The 25,592-nt window shown below is 39.8% G+C and overlaps 1 protein-coding gene across 6 annotated transcripts; it reads right to left on the minus strand.

Annotated features, from left to right (window-relative positions):
* Positions 1-9,072: 9,072 nt before the first annotated feature.
* rpgrip1l (RPGRIP1 like) lies at positions 9,073-25,323 on the minus strand. 6 transcript variants are annotated; one of them, XM_058408091.1, is made up of 26 exons: positions 25,175-25,323; positions 24,658-24,759; positions 24,151-24,295; positions 23,708-24,018; positions 23,517-23,625; positions 22,884-23,027; positions 22,676-22,781; positions 21,189-21,335; positions 20,995-21,068; positions 20,771-20,910; positions 20,575-20,681; positions 20,437-20,487; positions 19,391-19,570; positions 19,143-19,260; positions 18,612-19,064; positions 17,119-17,261; positions 16,438-16,801; positions 16,129-16,337; positions 15,899-15,988; positions 15,696-15,761; positions 15,455-15,611; positions 14,168-14,265; positions 11,565-11,751; positions 10,540-10,624; positions 10,054-10,190; positions 9,073-9,504 (listed from the first exon to the last, which is right to left on the minus strand). In XM_058408091.1, the coding sequence occupies exons 2-26, from the start codon at positions 24,749-24,751 to the stop codon at positions 9,344-9,346; spliced, it is 3,876 nt and encodes a 1,291-aa protein (XP_058264074.1). In that variant the 5' UTR covers positions 24,752-24,759; positions 25,175-25,323; the 3' UTR covers positions 9,073-9,343. The 6 variants fall into 6 exon arrangements, 3 of the variants coding, with proteins under 3 accessions (XP_058264074.1, XP_058264073.1, XP_058264072.1); XM_058408090.1 differs by lacking the exon at positions 25,175-25,323 and adding an exon at positions 25,002-25,044 and having other exon boundaries at positions 23,517-23,622; XM_058408089.1 differs by lacking the exon at positions 25,175-25,323 and adding an exon at positions 25,002-25,037.
* Between the last annotated feature and the right edge of the window lie 269 nt (positions 25,324-25,592).

Raw genomic sequence — 25,592 nt, forward strand, 5'->3', positions numbered from 1 at the left:
TGGGAGAAACTTGTGCAGCGAACGCGCGCAGTGGCTGCTGATAAACGCTGACTTTGTGCATGGCTTTAGCCTGGAGAACGTCGGCTTGCTAATGGAACATCAGGTAGAGAAGTGCATTGACTCTCACTCTTAATTAGTGCTTAAAGCTGTCAGGGTACAGGGCTGGCACGAATGCCTAATGACACAGGAAATGACCGCTGCCGAGACTTCATTCAGCTTGACCAGTGGGCGCTTGGGTTAATGTCAACCTAAGCTGTCAACTTTACAAACTTGTGTCTGAATAGAGTAAATATTTGAAATATATCAATATGGATTCAACCTGGCAGCAGTGGACCTGAAATTTCACAAAGAAAAATACCTCACAGTAGTGGTCATTAGCTGCTGGATCACTGTGTGGATAGAACCGAGCACTGGAAAACCATCTGGTGGAAAATAACTGATCATAGTTCAGAGACTCTACATAAACCAAAATAGCATATTGTGGATATGCGTTTTTGTAAACTATTTATATGAACGGAACTCACTGACGGTCACTTTTATTTAATTTTCATTGTATTTAATCTTCCTCGTCTGATGTCAATGATAAAAACTCACAGCCTTCTGATCAGGAGCCCAACGCCACACCCATTCACCTCCTCAAGTTCAAACCCGTTCAGGGTCTGTGACGCGAGACAAAAGTGACGACATGAAGCAGCTCGATGAAGCAACAAATATAAACACTTCACATTCATCTTCACTCAGTGCTTTACCCTAGGTGGGGTTTTGATGGATATGGAACCTCTCCTGAGAAAACTGGCAGTAAAGCAGGAACACAACTTTCCAAAATAATGGAGTTCCTGTTTTCTGAGTGCTGGTGTTCAGTATAGAATGTCTTGGTCATATCACACTCTACAGTGGATTTTTATAAATATTTCTGTTGACACCTAGCTGACCGGGGACGGGGTATTCACAGAAAAAAGGACAAACAAAACAAAACGGTTCGATTTTTTCACAAATATGTTTATATCTTTAAAATTAATGATGATATCAAACCCATTTCTGCTCTCTGAGATGCTCCATGTGTTCATAAGGGTCTAAAATTTAACTTCAACCACAACAATTCTGTAAGGTTATTCCAGCACTGAAAGCCAACAGTGTTCTGACTCCTTTATATCAGTCTTGTGGCGATAAAATAATTCATTTATTTATACTGATCAAAACTGCCCTATAATCCATTTCCATACCGCTAAAGTCCAGTGTACTGATATAAAAAAAACAGACGGCAATACATTGCAAGGTAGCACACACACGCACACACACACACACACACACTCACACTAACACACCTGAACCTGATGTGAGGATCAAACCCAGCTGTGAGGCAGTAACACCTACGCATGAACTGACCGCTCACAGACAGATGTCCAGCCATGTTTGTTGCCTGGATCTGGAATCTCCTCTAGCTGGATTAATTTTCTCTATGCAGATCAGCAGAAGCCTGAGATTACAGACAACATTACAATTTACAATTCCTGTTCAGCAGTCTACGAGGAAGCAAATGACTAAAACAGAGTGCTGACCAAGTCAGACCTGACAGATTGTGTAGTTGTTGTAACATTCTCTCAGTAGAGGTAAATGTCCTAAAGGAAGGAAAGTAGCAGTCAGGGCAGGATGGGACCTCACAGCACTAAAGCAGCCATAAATAATGGATATATTGACTCTGCGCCCTCAGGGCCAACTGGAAACAAAAGGTCTAATCAATCATCCGGGCAGATTTGAAATGATGGCCCAAGCTGCCATAACCAAGCGAAACAACAGAAATATTGAAGAACACCAGGGTGTGGTGTGTGTAAATCATCAGTATTTTGTTGGATAGTGAAATAGTGCTGATGGTCTGAGACTCGGGTCTACAATTAACAACTCTGTTTACTAATCCTCCTGAAATTCAGACTCGTACGGAAGTAGATAGAACAGGCAAAGACTCCTAAGTGGGTAAGAGCCATTAAATTGGAGTCAAATTGGAAATTGGAGTCGGAGGATGACGCACGCTCTCTTCATACTGCATGGTGGAGGGAAGAAGCAGGTGGTCATGATCCGTTTCATAAAACCTTTTGCGAGTAATGATTTTTTTATTGACGAGACCATAATGGTAATATTTACAGGTGGACTGTGTGAATGAAATCTTTAAAACTGAGTAATCTAAGAGAAATTTAATAAGGACCTGCTAAACGTATGCCCTGCTGAATTGAAATCTAAGGCTAAGAACTGCACTGTAACAGCTACATTCTTGTAAGGGCAGTAGGGAAAGCGGTACCGGTCAGATATTAAAAAAAAAAGAAGTACTTTTCCTTCCATGAGTAAAGCAGAAACACAACATGGAGAAGGAATGTGATCTTTCTGAAGTTTCATTTAATATGGCAGTAAAAAAATTTCAGAATAAAGTGCTAGGGAGTAGATGAACATGACTCACAACTGCATTTAACATGACTTTGGCTAAAAAAGCTGTCCCCACACACACACACATGCACACACACACACACATACACACACCTGGGCTAAGCTTGCACACTTCTGCTATGCCACTTCACATACATCCTCTGTGTGCATACCAAAGTAAAGAGAAAAGTTGAGGTACGCTTGTCAAATCCATCGAATCATTAACACATTCCACAACAGACCTCAGCACACACACACACACACACGGGATCAACACCATCATGAGAACAATGAGCAAAAAGGAAACTATATTTGATATGAGAGTTTCCATGGCTGAATCATTAACGAGATTAAATATAAATATTAATGAACACATTAACATATTTCAGCAGACGCTCTAAAAAGCATTTGTAGCAGACATGCTTTATAATCCTTTTTTATGGATTATCTCCTCTGTCTGAGATTGGGTGATAACATGTTTGCAATAAAACAGCTTTCATCATGGTGCTCAGTTCATATTTGCACACTGAGAGTAGACCTGAAGTGAAGCAAGTCTTTTGTTCTTTCTCTTGTTTGTTTATTAAAGCAAGGTACCATGTAAAATCTCATTTCTTGTTGTCTCCGCTTTGTCGACAAGAAATCAGGTTATACATAAAGAAATGTTAAATTAGCGTGCTCAGCATTCTTTGTAACAGAATTAACTGTCTGGATAAATACAATCACAATGCAGCCCTCAATTCTGTGTGTGTGTGTGTGTGTGTGTGAGAGAGAGAGAGAGAGAGAGAGAGAGAGAGAGATGACAAGCTCAAGAGAAATCGAGAAAAAAATTTCTCCATTTAAGCTCAGAGCCAGAGGCCCTCCATCACACCAAGGCGCAGACGGCAGTAGATTTAGAGTGTCTCTGGCAGTTTGAAGACAGATCACAGTATTTACTTAGTAAACTTCTCATATACACTACCTGCCTGACACCTGCCCCAGAAACAACCTGATCACATAAAACTGACAGGGCACACAAACACAACGACAAGCACCGGGCTAACGTTACAGCACCTTTGGCAATTCCAGCCCCGCCATCAGACCTCACTGTGCTCTGTTAGAAGTGTGAGGAAAGTGCTACTGAGGCTCAGGAATGTGCAGATGGACAGAGAGGGAGACGTGTGGGTCAGCAGAGAGGAAAATTAAATTGCCAACAGCTAAACAAGCAAACATACCCAGTTCCCAAAACTAGTGATAGAAGAGAAAGCATTACATTATCCCCAAAATGTCTATTTAAAGCAGAAAAAAACAACAACCAAATAACACACTGTCTATAAACATTTCAATGTCCAGTCTACTAAACTACCAGAAACGGCACTGGAAGATTTCCACAGCTTTACAGCTTCATTAAAAATGCCAGGATCTATGAATATACATACGTCATTTAAAACTGCTCCCATGTCTTCCTGGTATCCCAATTATCTAGCTCAGGTGTGTGCATAAAAAACAGCAAAAAAAATATTCTGTACCTGTCATATTAGCAGGTTACCAAAACATCACCTTTTTATATGATGTTTAAATTTGCTAACAAACTGCATGCAGAGCCATAGAGCCGTACCGTCCTCCTGTTTAATGAAAATCCTATATCTAAATTAACACAAAAACTATTGATTAAAAAGAAAGTGTTAACATTTTAAAGTACATTTGGACAGTACTATGTGGGACATAATCGATGTGAGATTTATCCTGTTATGAATGAGTAATTACATTTTGCTCAACCCTACATTACAGCATCGTTTGTTAAACACAGAAACTAAGAATCTTCAAGAAAACCAAAGTACGTTAGCATGAGGACACAAATCGCTGGAGTGTGTGTTTGTGTGTGTATATATATATATATATATGTATATACATATATAGAATTAGCAGATGATGGCCTGTGATGGTGTATGAGTGCTGCTGCTTTGGGCTCTTCAGGCATCATGAAAGGAATCGCCGTGAGCACTGAAACACATAAGATCTATCTACTTGTAAGCAAAATGGATTTTCAAAAAGAGCATAGCTTTAAGGTATGTGGCTCCAGGGGAGCTAAAGCGCCTCGCTCGCTGAAACACCGGTCCTGTAATTTTCCATGTGCTCCTTTTACTCTCCACAAGGTCGTTGGAGCATTAAACACTACTCGAGGTGTACGTCCGCTTCTTTCAATTAATCACTAACAATGTAGAACGGTCCGTCTTACCAATGACATCTAATGTCTAATCCAAAGGGCACCGGACTCCTAAATTTATTCAGCTTATTCTCCCAAGGTGTGAAAAGGAATACTTATTCACCCATGTAAACATCCCAGACACTTCAGAAAACACTTAACTATTAGTCATTCATTCACAAGAGAATTCTGAAAGAGAAAACTAGAAGAGATTTAAGAAAAGAAAATAATTAAGAAACATCTAGTATTGAATAGGATTCAATTTAATTCTTTAATTGCACTTTACTTGAGCTGCACCAAGAAGACACTGATCCACCGTTCTCTTATTTCTCAACCTGCAATAAAGAAACACAATATATCTGTGAAGGAAAGGAGAACATTAACAGGCCCAACATTATACATTATTAAAAAAAAATTATGTTTGTAAGTGCATTTTCAGCTTCATTTTTCTTTATAGTGGTGTTCATTGTCAAATTCAACACCTGACAGGATTTAAGGCAGGATTTTATTTACACAATATTATACTATTATAGCTTTTGGGCCTGACTGATCAGCCTGTGTACTGAAGTTCATGTATGACACTAACAGGCCCTTAAGCTACTATTTCCTACAGAATAGCATACATAGAGGAAAATGTAAACAAATTAACTAAAAATAAATAAATAAATAAATAAATAAATAAATAAAGCTGACTAGACCCAGAACACGTGAGTCTGCTGCCACCACAGCACATGACGGGTCATAAGCTTTGCTCGGTTAGATCCATTTTTAAATATTTACTAATGCAAATCCACTGGCAAAAGAAAATTGCAATGGATTCCCATTCTCATCACACACAAAAACCTCTGGCACATACCAATCACTGAAGAGTAAATCTCAGGTTAAGCAACCCAGGTGGAGCTGGAAAATTATTGCCAGTAGCTACGCGGGTGGAGAAACAATGGGCAGGTAATTTAAGTGTGGATGGGGGCGAAGGTCATCTCTCTGTAAAGCTGTGTCAGGAGGACAGATGATTAATATTAAGATTGATTTGTCCACCTCTTTGTCCAGCCTGTATCTAAAGAGTACATTGAACGAGAAAATTCATACTGATGCAGCCTGAGGGGAGAGAAAGAGAAAGAGAGAGAGAAAGAGAGAAAGAGAGAGAGAGAGAGAGAGAGAGAGAGAGAGAGGTTCAGGGAACTGTACAGTACACAGAGCCCTGCTTACTGGCTAATACATCACTTAAAAGTGGTTACTCACACACACACACACACACACGATCTAAAGGGGATACACGGACGATGGTCCATCGCAGAGAAAAAAGATTTGGCTCCATCTGATAATTCACAATTAAAAACCAGAAATGTAACACTGGATCCAAAATAAATGTGCTTCAGTGTTCTCTTTTTTCTGTGTAGCAAAATACTATCGATTCCATTCCTCTTTGCAAATAAGATTCTCTCAGGTGGAACACGTTATTGGGTGTTAAGGAGGTTATCTTCAGGAGAACAGTACGTGAGTAAGGATATAGAGTGAGAAAAGCATTGATTAAGAGACAGTGCTTCACAGTTTTTAAGCTCAACACACAATGACTCTTAGTAGTCTGACATTATGGAGTGTAAGTGCTATCAGGAAGATGCTAATGCTTTTAACAGCCTCTCAATAAGTGTATTTTTATGTTAGCCGGAATCAATACGCTTAAACGCTGCTCTGAGAAGCGCTGTCCTGGCCAGACTGAAGGTCACAACAAAATCCTCAACAGGAGACAAACTAAATGTAAGCGTGCTTGAGCACACACTCGTACACTCTCAGGAAAATAAATATTCCACGAGGAACCAGATGAGTCAATCTTTGAACAATGGGCCTGTACAGTAGCTTAAAAACTGTAAAAGTTTAACAGTGAAACAGAGCACGACAGCGCCGAATTGAAGGTGTAATTTTGGAAGTGACATGCTGCGCATATATTAAAGTCTTGTTAATGCAGAGCCAGTCAAAAACCGAGGTCAGAAGCCCCGTGACCCAAGAGTCAGTTACTTAACCCAAGGAATGTTAAAGCTGTCACGCAAAGAGACAGTTTAAAAATAAGGGGCAGGCTAAGCTAAAAGGCACCGGTAGTGATCTATTTAGCTAATTATTACGGTATATCAGGGCAGGTAACAGGGCTGACACACAGGGGAGGAAAGCTGACTGGGCAAGAGGTTAAGAGATTACACAGTGCCCTATGACGGAAAAATCTCCCGCTCTAACGCCTCAGGATCAGTGAGTCGTGGAGAGAGAGAGACAGGTCGCAGGCTGCAGTAGGACAAGAGCGATGTTCACACGCCACCTACTGGCTGCTAGCCGTGCTTTCTGTAAGAACTTAAAAGGAGAATTCTCTGTTATTGACGAGACTGACTCGGATCACACTTTATAATACGTTTACTGCGAAGTATTTTTGTTTATTCTTAGCAGTCGGTATTTTTAATCTTTTGGTTCTTGTACATCACTCAGTTAAACTATGGGATATAAGCTTCACCCGAGTTTTACTCTAGACTCCTCAGTGCAGCTTATCCCAGTACATTTTTTTTTCCTGATGCAAGAAAAAATCTGCCTATATTCCAATACGGAAGCGAGAGAGAGAGAGAGAGCGAGGTCACGTCTTCATGCACCCCTGATCATGTGGTTGACAGGCCTGCAGCGAGGAAGCCCTGGCTGGTGGGCAGCGGCGCACACAGCGTAATGAAAGCCCGAGACAGGCGAGAGCTTCATCCAGTCACACTCAGATGAGTGCAACGCTGCGGCCGGTGCGGGAGCAGTCACTCAAAACCGTGGCGGGCACTAAATACAGGACCAGAGGTCAGAGGTGACGGATTAAGGAGACAGGAGTGAAAGGCAAACATCATGCACCATTGCCCGCAGTGGGCCTGTAGGCTGCAGAAACACGGAAAGAGCTCCTATGCTGTCTACTTAGGCACACGTGTCATAGTTTGAAATGAGACCATTACCAATTCATGAAGAGCCAAAAAAAAAAAGTCCTGACACGAAACACTGCCATTCAAAGTGCGCAGCCGAGAAAGACTGCTGGGGTTGATCAGCACGCTCATACATGAGGTGAGATTTGGAAGTTTGAAGCTTCTGTTTGCTTTTTAGATGGAATGAAAACATGTGAAAGAGAGAAAACTTGAGGTTAGTGAAATCAGCTTAAATGCACAGCGACACTCGCTTCAAACTTGTCATTTGTAGGAATAGTCCCAGGCCAGGCTCATTGGGGATCTGGCTGTAGTAAGTGGCCTTGGTGGAATCAGGGGTTATCCCTGTCATGAAAGTGACATTTCCCTCTTGTAGCTAACATGCCTAATTGAGGACTAGTACTGTACAGTTTCCTCTCAATGGCAAAAAAGCTGAGTGCAAAATGACAGATGGGCCAAAAGAGGAGAAGGGGCCATGAGGGCCACCCACCCGCCTGTCACAGCTGTCAAAGGGCTGTGCTCCAATCATCTGCACATGACAACGTGACCCGCCCCACGTCTTAGCTCTGAATGCCTAATGAGACCACTTGGGACACGTCTTCATGTGTTTTTTTTCTTCCCCGTATTCCTTTTCAGGTGGCAGGATCATTTGCATGTGTTCAGGGTGGAGGTGAACGTCTCAGGGGAAGTGCCGGCCAGCAGCAATCGATGCTATTGATCAGCTCCTGAGCAGAGCTAATGATGAGGTCAGACTAAACACATAAAGAACTCACACACCGTGTCAGTCAATATCACGGATCAGTTAGACCACAGAGACCAGAGAACACTCTGACCACACACTTGCTAGTTTAAACATACATGCATATGGAGCAACAGTGACAGACAAGAACAAAACCTTATACAGAACATCTTTAATAAAAGTGCACCATATAAACAGCTAATAAATATCAAATACATTTATAAACACTGACATTTCCAATTCGGTAAAACAATATCTAGTGAAAGAAGGTTTGAATAAATATGACTATTTGTATTTGTGCTGTGTACAAAAATAATGGTCCTGTACAAAAATATAATTCTATTCTCTTAACTAAAATGTCAGAAGTGAAGAATCAGGTGAAGTCCAGATGAATCCAGCAGAGAATCAGTGGAGGGAGGGAGAGCGTGAACACTATGAGGAAACGTGCGTGAAAATGGGCATTAGCATGTTAAAGAGATGGCTTAAATCCCATTAAATTCAGTTAGATTCCATTCCACATCTTCAATATAAAAACAGCCGTGTGGCACACAGTGTCTAATAAGACTTAACAGGCTTTTCATTAAGCGGTTATTAATGTGCTAAACATCATCAGCACATCAAACTGAGCACTAGAGACTGGAGACCCACAGAGAAATGCTCATATCATAATGAATGTCACACTGTAGGAGGAACGAAGCAAAGCCTTTTGATACTGTTCATATGGAAGGGTATTTGCTATGCCTGTTATTATCGTCTTTTGTTGTTTTAGAGGATTATGTCAAACAAATCAGTTCTGTTTCCTCTGCTTGGAAGAGGCATACTTATTTTTTTTTATACGTATTTTTTACTAATTTCCTTACTAGATGAAAAAACAAATATCTCTAAACATGACCATTACACCCTCTCCCTGCTATGCTTTGATAAAAACAACACAGACTGGTGATTCTCGGTGTGTGACAGCTTTGCACCGATTTTCTGCTGGTTTTATTCACGACACATGCGAGATCCACAATTCTGATGTGACCAAACCCACTAAGGTCACCTGATTTATTCACATCAGGCCTTCTGACTGCTTCATCAGGCTGTGTACTTCTGTTTCTTTGCGATTTGCAATCTTTCCGACTGGAGCTCAGAGTGATCATGGTCTGGATCCTCCATAATAGATCTGAAAGCTTCCAGAGCTTCTACAGTCACCTTCAGAGTCCCCACTACCTCAGTGTTGTCCTGCACATCCACAACTACACACACAACAAAGTGGGTGAGACACAATCATGTGACTGTCAGTAAGCAAGTGAGAAAAATGTAAATTGAATAAAAATACTTCAGGGAGTACTGTTACAGGATATACACAATTTCACTGAGTAATGAACGACACCATTGTGCTACCATTTATAGTTAAATTTAACGTCGTGGAACAGGACAAACGAATTCCTGATATCACATGCATTACAGCAATAACTATAAACTGACTCTCTTTTTCCCCTCTAGTGAAAAAAACCCCATAACCCATAGATTTTATTGATGTTGTATTGATTATAAAAAAACACTCCTTTCATAAATATAAAATAAATATCTTCTTACAGAAACCTTCATTAATGCCCACGCATTTTTCTTTGTTAAATAACATGTTTTATGTTTAATACCATGCTTGTTCACACAGAATGCCATGCACATCCATGTGAATGAGCTGTTACTATAGAAACAGTCGAATATTAGAACCGTATCCGGTATAAAACGTAAAGAACTTGTTTATACAGACAGACGCGGCCGAATACAGAAACACTCACCGTCAAGGCCGACGTCCATCACGTCCCTCTGCTTCTTCAGAATGTCAGAGAGCCGAAAATAGGCCACACCCACATCCTCACACTCCTTCTCCTGCTCCTCTTCCTCAGGTGGGTCACTCACTAACGTGAACCTGATGCTGAAACAACCGGTCACATTCTCTGTCACACAACCAGTTACTAAACTCTGGAGACTAAAATGTGAAGAATAATTGTAATGAAAAATGTTTACAAATACTGGTAAATTGTGCAAATGTTTATAAATACTGGTAAATTGTGCAAATGTTTACAAATACTGGTAAATTGTGCAAATGTTTACAAATACTGGTAAATTGTGCAAATGTTTACAAATACTGGTAAATTGTGCAAATGTTTATAAATACTGGTAAATTGTGCAAATGTTTACAAATACTGGTAAATTGTGCAATTTGTAGTAAAACTAGGCCAATTAAGTACAAAAAAAAAGAAAAAAAGGCGAAAGATTTATACTTCTCTAGCTTTTTGTTCCTTCCTTCTAGTACGGCTCTGAGCATGTGGCGCCTGGCCTGGTTATTCTCCACGTCCACATGGATCACTGTCAGCACAAAAACCAGGCTAAATCTGTTACAGAGTCTTATAATAACAACACTCAACATGGTGAAACCTCATATATCAAGTCACAAAACACTAAATGTAAATAAATAGACAGGGTTTTTTGTCTAATATACAAGTAGTCAGGCACAGGGAAGAATTCTAATAATAATAATAATAATAATAATATATTATTATTATTCACAGACTATTAGCAATAATTTAAAGGAAAAATCCATCCTGAATGAGTTGCAGAGCAATATTTTTAATTGTCCTTATACAGTAATTAATATCTTCAATTTTCAAAAGATTTATTTCATGATTAAATGCAGACTTGACTTTTTTGGTTTAAACCTCTTCCACCTACATGTTGGTCTTTTATCAAGTTCCTTACATTACCCACAATGCCGTTGTGTTGTTAGTGGGAATAAGCTTTCATGTTAATACAGTCAGCCTGTAGATCACTAACTAACCAACTGCATCTCTGCTGAACTTTGCATCCAGCGGACCTCTGTACTGAATTTCTCATTAATATGACACTGCTGGACAATGGTGACTGAGTAAAGAAGCTCCTTGCTCTTTTTTCTCCTCTTCAGCAGCAGTACTGCTAAACTCTCACAGGAATTAAGATATACGGAAATACAGCACCAACTAACAAACCTGCATTACAAGTAACTCACAAAAATCTAAAATTATTTTAGATGTTTCAGAATGGAGGTGTCCTTTAAGGTGTTTGGAAGAGACAGTGAAACATTACACAAGCACAGAGCTCTCACTCGCTAGCTCCTTAACTATAAACCTGCCTATAATAAATCAGATAAATAACTAATGAGTGTATTTTATTATCACAGGTCACACACAGACACACTCATCCTCAGAATTTGACAGAATAAATGCTGTGTGTGTGTGTGTGTGTGCGCGTCTGTTCAGCTGTCTTTGCACACCGTGACTGTAGTTGTAGTAGATGCTGTGTCCAGGCAGAGGTTTGGGCAGTGACAGAGGCGTCTCCTCTGAAGGCAGGTCCAGGAAATTATACTCCACAAACAGCCTGACCACACTAGAGTCTGCAGAAACCCTGGAGCCTGGCTTCAGATTCAGAGACACAATCTCCACACGGATCCGCTCAGATGGCTAGAAGAACAAAGCAACAGCACAGTAGATTAGGTCAGTTGCATAAAACACTCTCCTTCTGACAAGCAGACCATCTTGAGGTGCTTACCTGCTAATATTATTTTACACAAAATTAAAAGATTTAAAAGAAAGTTTTAAAAGAGTATCATTTTTATTTTAATTCTACAAAACAAATCTATATAGTATTCCTGCAAACAGCTTAAACTGTAGCAGCATTACCTGGAACAGTTAACAATAAGAATAATGTGTAGTTGTGCCCCAGTTCCATCTCAGTGCAGAGAGATATCTCCATATTGTCCAGGTCAGATCAGCTTCCAGCAGTGTTAGACTATTAAGAATGATGGCCACAATATAGACATTATCTTTTTCACAGAGATGACACATCGTCCACAGGGAATGTCTGAGATGTAATGATGGATTCACCTGCAGCTATTTGTCTCTGACTTGTGTCAGTCCATCAAGTATCCAAGTCCAGTTTTCAGCATTAAGAGACTTCACCATGAAGAGTGTCAGTTAAAAGAGTTCGGTATAAAAGCCTTCTGTCTTTCTGTATCTCTCATCCATCTCATCATATAGATTCCTTCCCCACTCTCTCCATCACCTATCATTCTGTCTCTTGTCCAGTTTTCCAACTGCAGGATGAAGTCAGTGTTGAGAGACTTTATGGCAGTCGGTTGTGTGATCTGAGACCTCTTATGGGATCGGAAAGATGCTGCCAGTATCACTCATATAAAGATGTTCTTACATCTCAGTCAGGATGATCGATCGATCAATCAATCAATCAATCTCATTCCTGTACAGATCTTTGTGTAGGACTATAACTTACAAACAAGTCAAGCTTTAAAATAAAGAAATAAATAACTACAAATAATATTAGACCAATCATTTTCAGTTAATAAAAAACAAGCACTGTGGCTATTATTAGAGTTGTTATTATTTTTTTTATTTTACTATTATTTTTATTGTTATTATTATTATTATTAAAAAGCTTTATTTAGAAGTAACATCTGAAAGCAGTTTTAAATGTTAGAGCTAAAAATAACTATAATAACAGTAACATGTTAAAATAATATTTTTCTCAATTTCTTTTTTACTGTTTTGTATGAGTTGAGATTGAGATCATGAATATTAGAATTAGTTTTAACACAAATGCTTTGACTAATGTTTGATCAGATCTTCACTAAAAACTAATTAGTTAAAGTTAGTGTTAGTGCAGAAGTTTATGCTGTTTTGTTAAATCATGGCAATACATATTTAAAAATAGGTTTACATTTTACATAAACTACATAAACTTTACATAAAGCATCAGCAATATTTTCAATTGATCAGTAATAATTGATCAGCTCAAGCTATTTTTAGTAACTTAGTAAGTGGAGATGACTCTTTATTATTTATAAATGTACTGTATACTGCTGAAATCTTCTTCTTCTTTGGGCTTTTCCCTTCAGGGATCTCCACAGTGAATCATCTCTCTCCACCTATCCCTATCTTCTGCATCCTCAACACTTGCCCCCACTAGCTTCATATCCTCATTTATTACATCCATATACCTCCTCTTTGTCCTCCCTCTTTTCCTCCTGCCTGGCAGCTCCATGTCCAACATTCTCCTACCAATATACTCACTCTCCCTCCTCTGGACATGTCCAAACCATCTTAATCTGGCCTCCTTAACTTTGTCCTCCAAACGTCCAACATGAGCCGTCCCTCTGATGTACTCGTTCCTAATCCTGTCCAACGGTGTCCCTCCCAAAGAGAACCTCAACATCTTCAGCTCTGCTACCTCCAGCTCTGACTCCTGTCTCTGTCTCAGTGATACTGTCTCTAAACCATACAGCATGGCCGGTCTCACCACTGTCCTGTATCACCTTCCCCTTGATTCTCGCTGATATTTTTCTATCACACAGAACTCCTGACACCTTTCTCCACCCATTCCAACCTGCCTGCACTCACTTCTTTACCTCTTCTACTGCTGAATTGTTATTTTTTGCAAACTATTTCACAAGTTACAGAGTTATTCCATAAAACTGACGTTTTTATTTTAAACTATTCACAAACTGAGTAATTATTAATTTATTGTGACCTCCACTTGGAAAAGTACACATCATTTCATCACCATTTTTATAAGAACCATGGTCCATATACAGGAAGAACTTTAAGCAGTGTGCCAAAAAAATGTTAAAAATAAATAAATAAAATTTACGAATCGTTGACAGCCTCCAACTTTACTTCCTATAACTGAAGTTAACTTCAACATTAGTGAAAGTTGTTTCTCTCCTCAGCTGGAGTCTCATTATCTGTGTGAAGGTCAGCATCTTTCAGCCTATTCTGTGTTTAAATCTTTAGGCTTCTGATAAAACAGCCTGGATGTAAGTGAAATAACCTTGATGCTTTAACAGACTCACACAGGAGTACGCACCTGTTTCCGGGCCGGAGTAGACCGAGCGGGCACGATGCAGTCGTCGCTGTCTGAAAGGATCGATTCGCTCAGATCTGAGCATTCTGCTGGCTGCATGTCTGAAGAAAGAAAGAGAGAACACCACAGCTATGTCGGTCAAAAAGCATGAAGAGACAAACAAGTGATTTGGTGAAGGATTGAAAGCATTACAGCAGTCTCCCCCTCTCTCACTCCAATAACAACACTACCCCACAGGCCAACAGAAGATAAGAGTGACATGCTGGACAACATGACTTTTAAAGAAGGCCTCCTTGGCCAAGGTCAACAGCATTAACAATTATATTGTTGGCTGCCAAGAGACAACGTTTCACAGTATCGGAAACAGCTTGTGCAATATTTATGTTTTTTTTTTTTATCTCACATTGCTGTAAGGTCTTCCCTCACCAAGGCCTGGCAAACAACAGGGTAGGGGCTTTTCCACAAAGCCAGAACACAATTGATTTTCCAAGAATGCATGTGGGATCTAATATACAACAATTCAAACAGGAAGTGTACGAGTGTAGAAGCAAACTGCGAGCATTGTGAAAAATTAAAAACATTGAGAAAAACAGGGGAAAAACAACCACACAGTCAGAAACAGAAATAAAATATCCCATTGAGTGTCCTAATAATTCAGATCATTAACTGACTGGAATAAAGAACATACAACATATGATACTACATAGATAACAGGTTCAGTTGAAGCCAGTATTAAATATAAATTGTCATTGTTTTTAATCCATTAAAATGTTGCACCAGTTGCATATACAGTTTTTCTATAACTTTAAGTTATAGCACATCATTTACACCAATCCATTTATAAACCCTATGAACACACACACCCACACATACAGAAACCTACACCCACAGTAGGTGTAGGTGTGATTAGAACACAATTACGACAGGTATAAGACAGTGGGACAGTGTATAAATGCTAATCAGTCTTTTTTACCTATTTATTCATTAATCATCCCCACCATACAAATGCTATGGCTTCTGTGGAACGACAGGTGATTATGCAGATTATCCATTTTAAGTAGATTTTTATGAAGTTGACTCCACATATGTATCTTATGCACATGATATGGTTATGTGAAACGGAAGTTAAAATAGAAGTATAACTGCTGTGAAATATACAAACATCTCATGTGTGTGGATTAATGTTTAATAAACAGGACCTAAAACCAGACAAAAGTCTGAGACAAAGGTCTGAGTGCAGACGGGCGTGTTTTTTTAATTAAACAGATTAGACCACTTAGTAAGACCCACCATCTCCTGGCTCTTCCAGCTCCTCTGAGATCTCAGAGTCATCAGATACAGACTGAGAGCCGACTGCAAACACCTGACCCTCTGATACATGTGACTCTTCATCATCTTCCTCTGTAACTGCAGAGATCTGGCCCACCCGGACCCCTCGGACACTCTCCTACAACACAACAGCACACTTTTTTCTATCAAAACGCACATAGAGGAATCTAAAATCTAAAACTTTATTCCTTCATGCACAAACCTTAGGTGTTGTAACAGTAGAGGGCTTGTTCTCCTGACCGCCACTGGGGGGAGCACTTCCTCCTTTCTGACAATTGCACACACACAAACACGTCCCATATTTTTGATAATAAATAAATAAATAAATAAATAATGATAAAGCACACTTATTAAAGAGAGGGTAAGGAGGAATGTTTTGAACATCCTACTTTTGATTTCTTCTACCTGGATTTCAGGCTCCATCACATTTGAGAATGAAACTTTTTTCGTAGCTGGTTTAGTAAGGGTACGCAACCTGGGCTTCGGCAAAGGAGTCTAAAATATTAAGTCAGATACAAGGTTTATCAGTTATTTACAACTTTCAAACAAACATTATTGCCTTTCACAATGTATACAAGTACACACTTATTATTTATGCAAAAATAGAGATGTTTTTGATGCTCACGACTGCTCACCGTAGCAGAAACACTTTCATTCACTTCGGCTCCACTCATATCTCCATATTCGTCAGTTTCTAGCTTCATTGGAGCCTCTTTGGTGAAAAACTTGGCCTGCTCTGCTGCTGTTGCCAAGCCAGAAGGAGGCAAGTATGTAAACTTCCATTTTAGAGTCACATCTATGTAGCCACTGGGCAGACCGGCTGGGTCTGTTAGCTCGAATGTACCTGGTAAACCACCATCACATGTAAACTTACCAGAATTACAAGCAAAATAAAAGTACCAAGAAATGAAAAACTATATACAAACTATACAGAAAATCCTCACCAGTGATGGCCTTATCATGAGCCAAAGATATAAGCGGCACGTCGGCTTTGCCGAGGTAGAGCTGATTCTCAAAATCCAAATCATCAAACACGTATAGGGTTAAAGCCTCTGCCTTCAAATATGCATCAAGGTCAGAGTTCATGGTCAGAGGAAAGGTCATGTGATCATCAAACTGCGGTTCATTGGTGGAGGAAAGGATTGGTGTGTCATGGTCAGGGAAGATGTGGAATTTGTAAATGACATATGGACTGGGCAGTGTATGAGGTCCTCTGGATTTTAGGTTACTGCAACATCGTATCGTGATGTAGAGATCATTCAGGTTTCCATCCTTAAATGAAGAGCTGGAAGGAGGGGCATTTAAAGTCTGGGAAAACACATGGCAGTGAGCAACAACTAGAGAAATTGTGTAGACAAATCATTTTATAATTGCTTTGGTAAAACTTAATATTTACTTGACATGATGGACAGGTTACAAAAAGTTATTCAGCAACAGTGAGTCACAGGACTACTTCAATATACAGTAACATGGATTAACTGGAACTGTACTAGAGGGATGAACACTATTCTCCAAGGACAGGTGAAGCTTATGCTGGATCTGGAGCATACAGTATACCGGAAACACTGGGCACAACGTAAACACACACAATATTTCTTTAGTAATGTAATGAGTACTGGCAGTACCTGGATCTGGTCTTTAACAGTGGAGTTGATGTAGCCTAGAGCTTTGACTCGCTCTTTATACAGACGAATGGCTTGCTCCATAGGAACCCTCAGTCTCAGCCAGTAGTCCAGAGCGCCGAAAACCTGAATCTCACCACTGACTCCTGTAGGACAATGCAGACCAGTGCATGCAAAATTAAATTCTGTTGGCATAATTAAAAAAGTAAAGAGGTTGGGTTAGCCCTAGCCCTAGCCCTAACCCTAACCCCATGCTGGAATATTGTACATGAATATAATAGCTCATGACAAATTACAATAAACAGTCTAATGTTTTAAAGTCTTTTCATGTAGACTGCAAACTGGAACCAAATTATACACAAGCTAACATTTATGCTTCCTTTAGGTCTCTTTATATATAATTGATACCTTTAAGCAGCACATTTATCATTTTTCTAGTTAAACAGGCGTTCTAGTACATGAGAAACCTATGTATACATGTGTTCAAACCTCCATGTTTACCTTTTTACAGCCATATCTTCTGTTTATCTCAAACATTATACACTGAAACCACTAGAGGGTGAGTCAGAGTCAAAAATCCCTGCTGGCTCTTAATCATAGTACATTTGCAGATTTTGCTCCATTCTATTCTGCAATGTGTATAAACTCACCAGCCAGTTTATTCATAATGAAGTGTAAATGTGTTCACGCATTCAATTATCCAATCATCCAATCATACGGCAGTGGCACGATGCAGAAAATCATGCAGATACAGGTCAAGAGCTTCACTCCACATTCACATCAAATATCAGTACTGGAAAACATGTTATGAAGACGTGACTTCACAAACTGCTGATCTCCTGTGATTCTCACACACACACACAACAGTTTGCAGAGAATGTTGTGAAAAAAATAATCACCCAGTGAGTGACAGCTCTTACACACACATGTTGATGAGGGAGGTTTGCTGCCCAAAGTGGTTTGAGCTTACATGAAGTCTACAGTAACCTGAAATATCCACTTTGTACAACCATAGTGCACAGAAAGGCATCTCAGAGCACACAACACATCGAACCTCGAGGTGGACAGGACATGACAGAAGAGAACCACATTAGAATCTGAGGCTACAGTGGGCACAGACTCACCACAACAAGACAGTTAAAGAAGAAAAAAAATGTCATCTGGTCTAATCACAAGCTTCAGTAGCAGAGTACTGACCATGCCACAATCATGCTGGTGCTGAGTTTATACACTCTGCTGCTGCCACGTGATTGTCTGATTAGAGTTATGCAGCAAATGCAGCATTTCTTCACAACTTTCTGCCACTGTGGCTGTGGAGCTGTTGAACTCGTAATGTACTATACTGGGTGTGACCTTTTGGCCGATAGAGACAAACAACACACTTGGAGTATGCAGACCAGACATCTTACATACATGTATGCATGCATGCTTAAACTCCAGTATAACACCAGGCTCACCGTCACCTCTAACAAAATGCAGAACTCCTCTGAACTTACCGACGAGCTGCAGGGTGCCAAACACTTTCCCATCCCTCTCCAGCACCTGACTCAGCCGTATCTGTCCTGCAGCTATGGTGCGGAAAGTCAGGCACTCGGCCAGCTGTACTTCCACAGTGATAGAGCTGCTGTGGAGATAGTGCAGGAAGAGATCATCCACCTTCACAAGGTACTGGGAGGTGAAATCATAAACTGGTTGCTGCCCTCGCACCACAGCCGTGGACTGCAGCTCAAAGTCATAAAAGGCATAAGTGCAGAAAGTAGAGGGGTCTTTGTCACCCAGACTGTCCAGAGCCTCAGGACTGAAGCGTGCAGTGCCAAGGTGGATCTCCAAAAGGTTCTCTCCTCGAGCCAGGTGTACCGTTTCATCAAACTCATCAGCCACATCATCGTCTGTGATGTCGGGTCGGAAAACGTGGGCCTTGGTACCGTAGGCAATGTCTTTCAATTGGGCTACATAAAAAAGAAGAATGTTAGGACTGACTGTAAGTATTAGCATAAGCACTATAAAGTATTTTGAGTTAGTCAAACCTTCAAGTTTCTTTATTTTTGCAGCTCTCATGTCCAGGAGCTGAGCCAGTTTCTCCTGTTTAAGTTCATTATCCAGCTTCAGATCATTCATCCTTCGTGTAACTGCTTCGACTTCAGCCTGAACAGTGTGATTTTAGACAAAAACTATGAGAGCTGAATGCACTTAGGCCATAAGGGAAGAGGATGAACAACACAGGAAACACTTTAAAGCTGAATATCTACAGTCTCATGCCTTCCTGATGCTCTACCTGGTAGTCTTTATTGATTTTGTGCTGGATGATCAGCATGTTTCTTGTTTTCTCCAGCTCTTGCACAGTTTCAGTGTAAGTGGCCTGGAGTTCTTTCAGTGAGCGTTCCACATCTATATGAACCCCTTCTACTACATTTTCCAGGAAACCCAACTCTCCATTCCTCTGTGTTTTACGCACCTGAAAGATAATAAAAATGTTAAAAATGTTGTAATGTTTTAACATTTTATTAATGATCTTTAACATCTTTTTATATCTCTTCATAAAAACAATAAAATGACCATATCCAGTATAAACTAAGTAAAGATGTTCTGACCTGCATGAGTGCTGTGCTGTCTAGCAACAGGTTACATTTCTATTCATTTTCTGGGTATTTACATATTGCTAGGTGAAGCTAATTACCTCACCTCTTCCAAAATATTATTCTTGTAAACATACTTGAAACATTTCCTACTGTTAGACACCATACAGTTACACCATTATACGATTATAATGGTGTGGTTATAAACACACTCTATAAAGCCTAAAACTTGTGGACACCTGGCCATCACACCAGTTCTTCTCTAAACTGATGGACCAAAGTTGGAAGCACACACTTCACAAGTTATCTACAATTTCTCTTCACTGAAACACTGTCCTGCATTACAATGCCCTGTCCACCAAAACAGATCTTCAACACATGGTTTGCCGAAATTGGAGTGGAACAACTCGAGAAAACCATTAGGATGAGCTACATGCCAGGCCTCCTCACCCAACATCAGTACCTGACCTCACTAATACCCTTGTTGGTGGAATAGAAACAAATCCTGACAGCCAAGCTCTGAAATCTAGCGGAAAGCTAGGTTAGGGTTAAGGTTAGGGATAGGGTTAGGGATAGAGAGGTTATTCAAGATTCAAAGATTTAAGATTTTTATTAATACCAGGGGGAAATGCCTTATTATAATAGCAAAAAGGGAACTAAAGCTTGAATATGATGAACAAAGAAACACACATGACCACGATGGTAAGGTGTCACATATAGTGTATGTCTGTAATATACTACTTACCTTAATGAGCATCAGTGCTTCACTGAGTTCAGCAGCATCTATTTCACTCTCCTACAAAATTAGAAAGGCAAAATATAATTAGACAAAGACCCCACATGCTCAGTTCCACATGGTTTCTTTATTTTTTTTGAGAAATACCTTCGTAAAGAACTTCATGCGATCTTTTATTTCATCCAACTGTTGCTTCTGCTCCAGATAACAGAGTTGAAGTTCTTTATTCTCCTTTATCAGCTTCTCGTTTATATCTTTAAAAATGTGAAAAGATCATTTTTTTTGTTTAAAAGGGCTCAGACAGAAAGTCAGAAGAAAGGTGAAAATGCAGAGTTTGGTATACCTCTCTCAGCCTGAATCTTGTCTAGGATTTGGTTTTTATCAGTGAGGTCAGATTTCAGCGCCATCTCCAGCTGAGCGATCTGCAGTTTGAGCTGCTGCTCTCTTGTCTTCCACTTCTGTTCCTGAGTAACGTCAAAGGCGCTAACGGAATAAGGACAAACATTTACACCAGGGTCTTCATATTTCCGTTCAGTCCTGATATTCTGTTCAAAATCATTTACTCACGTGTTCATTAATTTGTCACAGTTCTCTTTAAGCAACTCTCTCTCTTTCTCCAAATCCCGAATTTGTTCAAGCAGCTGAAGAAAGAAACTTACTCAACTAATGATTGAAAATATATGTAATAAGTTCATCTGTAGACTTCTGTAGTCTTTCATGACCTCAGAGTCCACTAATACATGATTGATTTCCAACAGTACCTCGGAAGTCCTTCTCTCCTGCAATGCTTTAGTGTGTAACTGATTCTCCAGGCCCAGAATCCTCAGCCTTTCTTCTTTCAGCTGCCCAGTCAGCTCATCCACTTTAGCCATCGCTGTGTCGTGGCTAGCCTTCAGGGTCTTCTGGCTCTGAATACATTCGTGATTCAATTACACATATAACTAAATTAACTTCTTACAAGCCTCATCCTGATGCTAATCATTTCTTTGCAAGCTAAATGAAGTATGTATTTCATCTGGTGAGATAAGGCCACAAACTAATATATATATATATATATATATATATATATATATATATATATTACTGATGATATATCATCAGTAAACACATTATCCTGGTCAGGGTCAGAGTATATCAGGAGCCTGTGTTTAGGCAAGAACCCACCATGGAGGGACTCGGTCCTCGTCAGGACACTGTGCACACACTCATTTACACCTAGGTGCAATTTGGCATAGCTAATCCATCTACTGTCATGCATTTAGGAGGTGGGAAAACACTCACATGGGCATGAGGAGAACATGAAAACTTCAAGAGAGTAAACTGTACTCAAAATCAAACCTGGTGATGTGAAAGAGCAGAACTACTGTCCATCACCGGGCCATTAAGTGACATCTAACTGACTTTACATTGGAAATGCTTACTTAAAAAAGCAACCAAGCAAGTACACTGTTTTTAAAATTATTTTTAGTTAAACACTAGTGATGTGTGCTTCTTATCACAAGCATAAATGGTGGACAGAAAGCTTCTATGAAAATGCCGTACATACAAATTTACCAAGTGCCACAAATCAGGAAGTCACAGCCTCTCTACCACATTTGGTGTTTAGACCCCCAAAGCTTACAATCAGCTTACTTAACATTTTCTCTCTATACTTTTTAAATATTTATTTTAATTTTAGGCCATGTCTTAGAAGCAGACCATAGGGTAAAGGGATAAATAAAATAAAACATTTACACACATTTCCAGTTCCAACTGGGCCCACAACAAGCCAAAACATGTTGGTGTCAGACATCTGAATATATTCTTCCTCATGTTCTTCATTTTTTGAGGTGACAAAAGTTTGTAAGTCAAAATTTCCAACCTACAACTAGGAACAAAAACACAGCAAACAGCTGGATCTGCCTTCAATGATCAAAGACATCATTGTACCAGGAATCTGGAGGTCATGTAGGTGATAATAACACAGTCCCTCTTATCTGTGGTTTACTTAAGAGACCAAGATTGTGTTGTTTTAGTAGTTTAAATGAAACACTAGTAAGTTACACTACACATGCAGCTTCAGAAACACCAAACATCTCTCAGCTGATCAGCTGCACTGAGAATAAGCAGAAAATCACATGGACATTTGTTTTTTAGCCAACCAACTGCTTTAAACTCAATTTGTTCATCTATTGTAAAATCTTAATTAAACAATAATACTAACACTATTTACTCGTGCCTATTACTCCTGTTCTGATGTTCCTTTTACCTCTTGTAGTTGAAGGAATCTTCCCTCCAGCGCAGTGAAAGAATTGCCTTTATCGGCCAGCTGTTTCTGCAGCTTTATCATTTCCACATTATCCTTAATGTTTGATCTGAGAATATATTCAGTATGCTGTTAGCAGATCTCATAGTGTACACACAATCACTTTACTATGTCATACTATGTGTATTGGATAAACAATCTATGGAGGTACCTCTGGCCCATGGTCTGCTGCTCTCTTAGCTGCAGGAGAGACTCCTCGTACTCTCTTTCCTTAATCCGGAGCTGCTCTCTCAACATCTCTGCTGATCTCTCCATCTCTTCCATATGAGCCCTCTGCATTTCTATCACATTCTCCCTTCAAAGACAAGAAGAGCATCTGTATATAGAATTCACTAATGTATATATGCATCATTTAACAGAAAATGAAAGAGAAAGAGTGTGTGCGCTTTGCCATGGATCACATGGTCCCACAGGTAACTGTAATAGAATATTAATGGTCTCTGGTCACTGAACGTGTGAACACTGCATTAATCTGCTGTTCTGAGATGTCAATTTTTTTTTTATTTGTGTTCTCTGTAATGAAAACATTGCCATGGTTTAAAGGATCATCAGACCTAGCACTCGTCCGCTGTGCTTACAGCTCACTTTCACAAGTTTTTCACAAACAATTTTATAAATAAAATGTGTGATATAAGTAACATCTCCTGCTGTCTTTTTCAAGGTTCTCCATGCTGTCTGAATGTCCATAAGCAACTTGACATCACACAGGTCTAAAGATGTCACACAATGTCAGAGGTGTGGATATCAACGTGCATTAGTTTTTCGGATAACGTGTAGAACGTACAGATTACGGATCTCTGAGCGAGCCTCGTCCAGAAGACTGTGTCCGTAGCGAGGTAAAAGCCCCTGTGGGGGTCTGTTGCTCATTTCCCCTTCCACATGTCTCGTTCCTGCTGATAAAACATCGCTCATTTTAATCACTTCTGTATAAAATGTCCCATAAATCAGATTAAAGTGAGTGATTCGTTATAGTACCTCCTCTTGGTGTTACTGGCTGCTGAGGTGGTACAGGCGTGTCTTGAAGTCTGCGCAGTCCTGAGTTAATGCGGGACTGAATGTGACTGTAGGGGGTCGGTCTACGACTCTGGGTCTGAATCTGCTGTTTTGCTGTGAGAAGACGCTGCTTGAGTCCTTCGTTTTGCTTCTCCAGTTCATGAATCTTCTCCTGCAGCTCCTCAATCATCTCCTCCATCTCAACATTCCGACCTGCTATTACATGGCCTGATGAAGAGGTCTGCTCCACACGCTTACGGTCTTTCACCAACCGGATCAGTTTGGTAGCCATCCTGAAACGACAACACATACCCACACACATGCACATGCACACACAAATTTGGCTAAGTCAATGGAAAAGCAAATAAGTCAAATCAGCAAGTCCCTGACTATTTAAGTAACAGACTCAGTAAACAAGTGTGTACCTCTTGATCTTGTCCTCCTGTTTGTGTGAGTGCTGTTTAAGTAGGAGGTTTTCCTCCTGCATGCGCAGGTATCGGTCCTCCAGCTCTTCTCGGCTGATCTTCGCCACAGCTTGCCTGGCTCTGGCATTTTGGGAAAACAGTGACTCTGCAGACAGAATTTTGTACAGATGTGGTACTTGCAAACAAAATTAAACAGATATACTGGAGTGTCCAGAGCTTCAGATATAGGGTGGAAAGTGACCAGTTGATAGAAAAAACTAAAAACACCACTGATTATGTCCAGGAAAGAGTTATAATTACAGAAAATCTGATTTGTTTCAAGATGCAGAATAAATTATGACAGTTTCTTTACAGTGCTGAATATGCTCGTCATTAAAAAATAAATCAATAAACCAGTCAGAGGTCTGACTTTTTGTCGAGGTTGTGTGTGTGTGTGTGTTGTCACCTTCTCTTACACACATGTTGACACACATCTGGAGTTATTCTGTGTGATTATTAGATATTTACCTTTCTCTAGAATGCCTGTTCCAGTCAGGTTTAAGGTGATGTCCCGGACAGGAATATCAGCAGCAGTCTCGTCAGCTGTGGTCAGGCCAGACATTGTGAAATCTGAAGGCACAAATGTGTACTGACCTTTAACATGGCGATAGTCTGTCTATCAGTGAACTACCTTAACTAGCTAATATAGTCATACTGTAAGGAAAATACAGCACTAAATAACTAACTGCATTAAATAAACACTTTCAGTGTGAGTCCTGTTTTCCTATAGAACTATAAAAATAACTTTAATACAGAAAGCCCCGTATTCATGAACTTTAATACTGAACTGAATTAAAAGATAAACAGCTCACTCTTTATCAGTAAGATGCTAGCAGTATAAACCCCGCTGTCCTGGCAGTAATATAGAGGATTTTTTAATGACATCCAGCCTCCTGACAAAGAATATAAATACACAGGCCCTTTCACAGAGGTTAAACACAATAAAATGTAAATATTAGAGGTGTATAATAAGTGAAGAACTCACAGACATGGCATCAGGAACCCACAGTGACCGTTGCTAGCAAACAACTGCCCTTCCCCCTCCCCCTAACCCTCTAGCCGAAAGGCCTGATGGGAAAAGAAGTCCGTTAGCGTTCTTACACTGAGCCCTGAGGGAATATGTCTACATTTAAAACAAAATATAAATAAACCTAATTCATATTAATAATATCTAACATAAACATACATCTGGCGATTAATAATCAGGGTGATATCGAAAGCGAACAAACGTCTTATTACTTAAAAATCCTCTATATCGATGTGTTTACAGTACCGTTAATGCTATGGTCAAGTGCTCCTCGGATTGTTTCTCACTCGCGAACTCGTTATTGCACAAGCACTCAAAATACCTAAAGACCTAACCTAGTGTTGGCTCATTTATTTTAATCTATCTCTAACATTGT

The sequence above is a fragment of the Hemibagrus wyckioides genome, linkage group LG14 (genome assembly GCF_019097595.1).
Source record: "Hemibagrus wyckioides isolate EC202008001 linkage group LG14, SWU_Hwy_1.0, whole genome shotgun sequence".
Lineage (NCBI taxonomy): Eukaryota > Metazoa > Chordata > Actinopteri > Siluriformes > Bagridae > Hemibagrus > Hemibagrus wyckioides.

Bases quoted from the DNA above. Each gene is read 5' to 3' on its own strand.
- rpgrip1l (XM_058408091.1), bottom strand. From the start codon at position 24,751: ATGTCTGGCCTGACCACAGCTGACGAGACTGCTGCTGATATTCCTGTC. The intron at 20,682-20,770 runs GTATACCAAACT...ACATTTTTAAAG, and splicing joins CAAGATTCAGGCTGAGAGAG to ATATAAACGAGAAGCTGATA. The intron at 11,752-14,167 runs GTGCGTACTCCT...TTGTTCTTCTAG, and splicing joins CTACTCCGGCCCGGAAACAG to CCATCTGAGCGGATCCGTGT.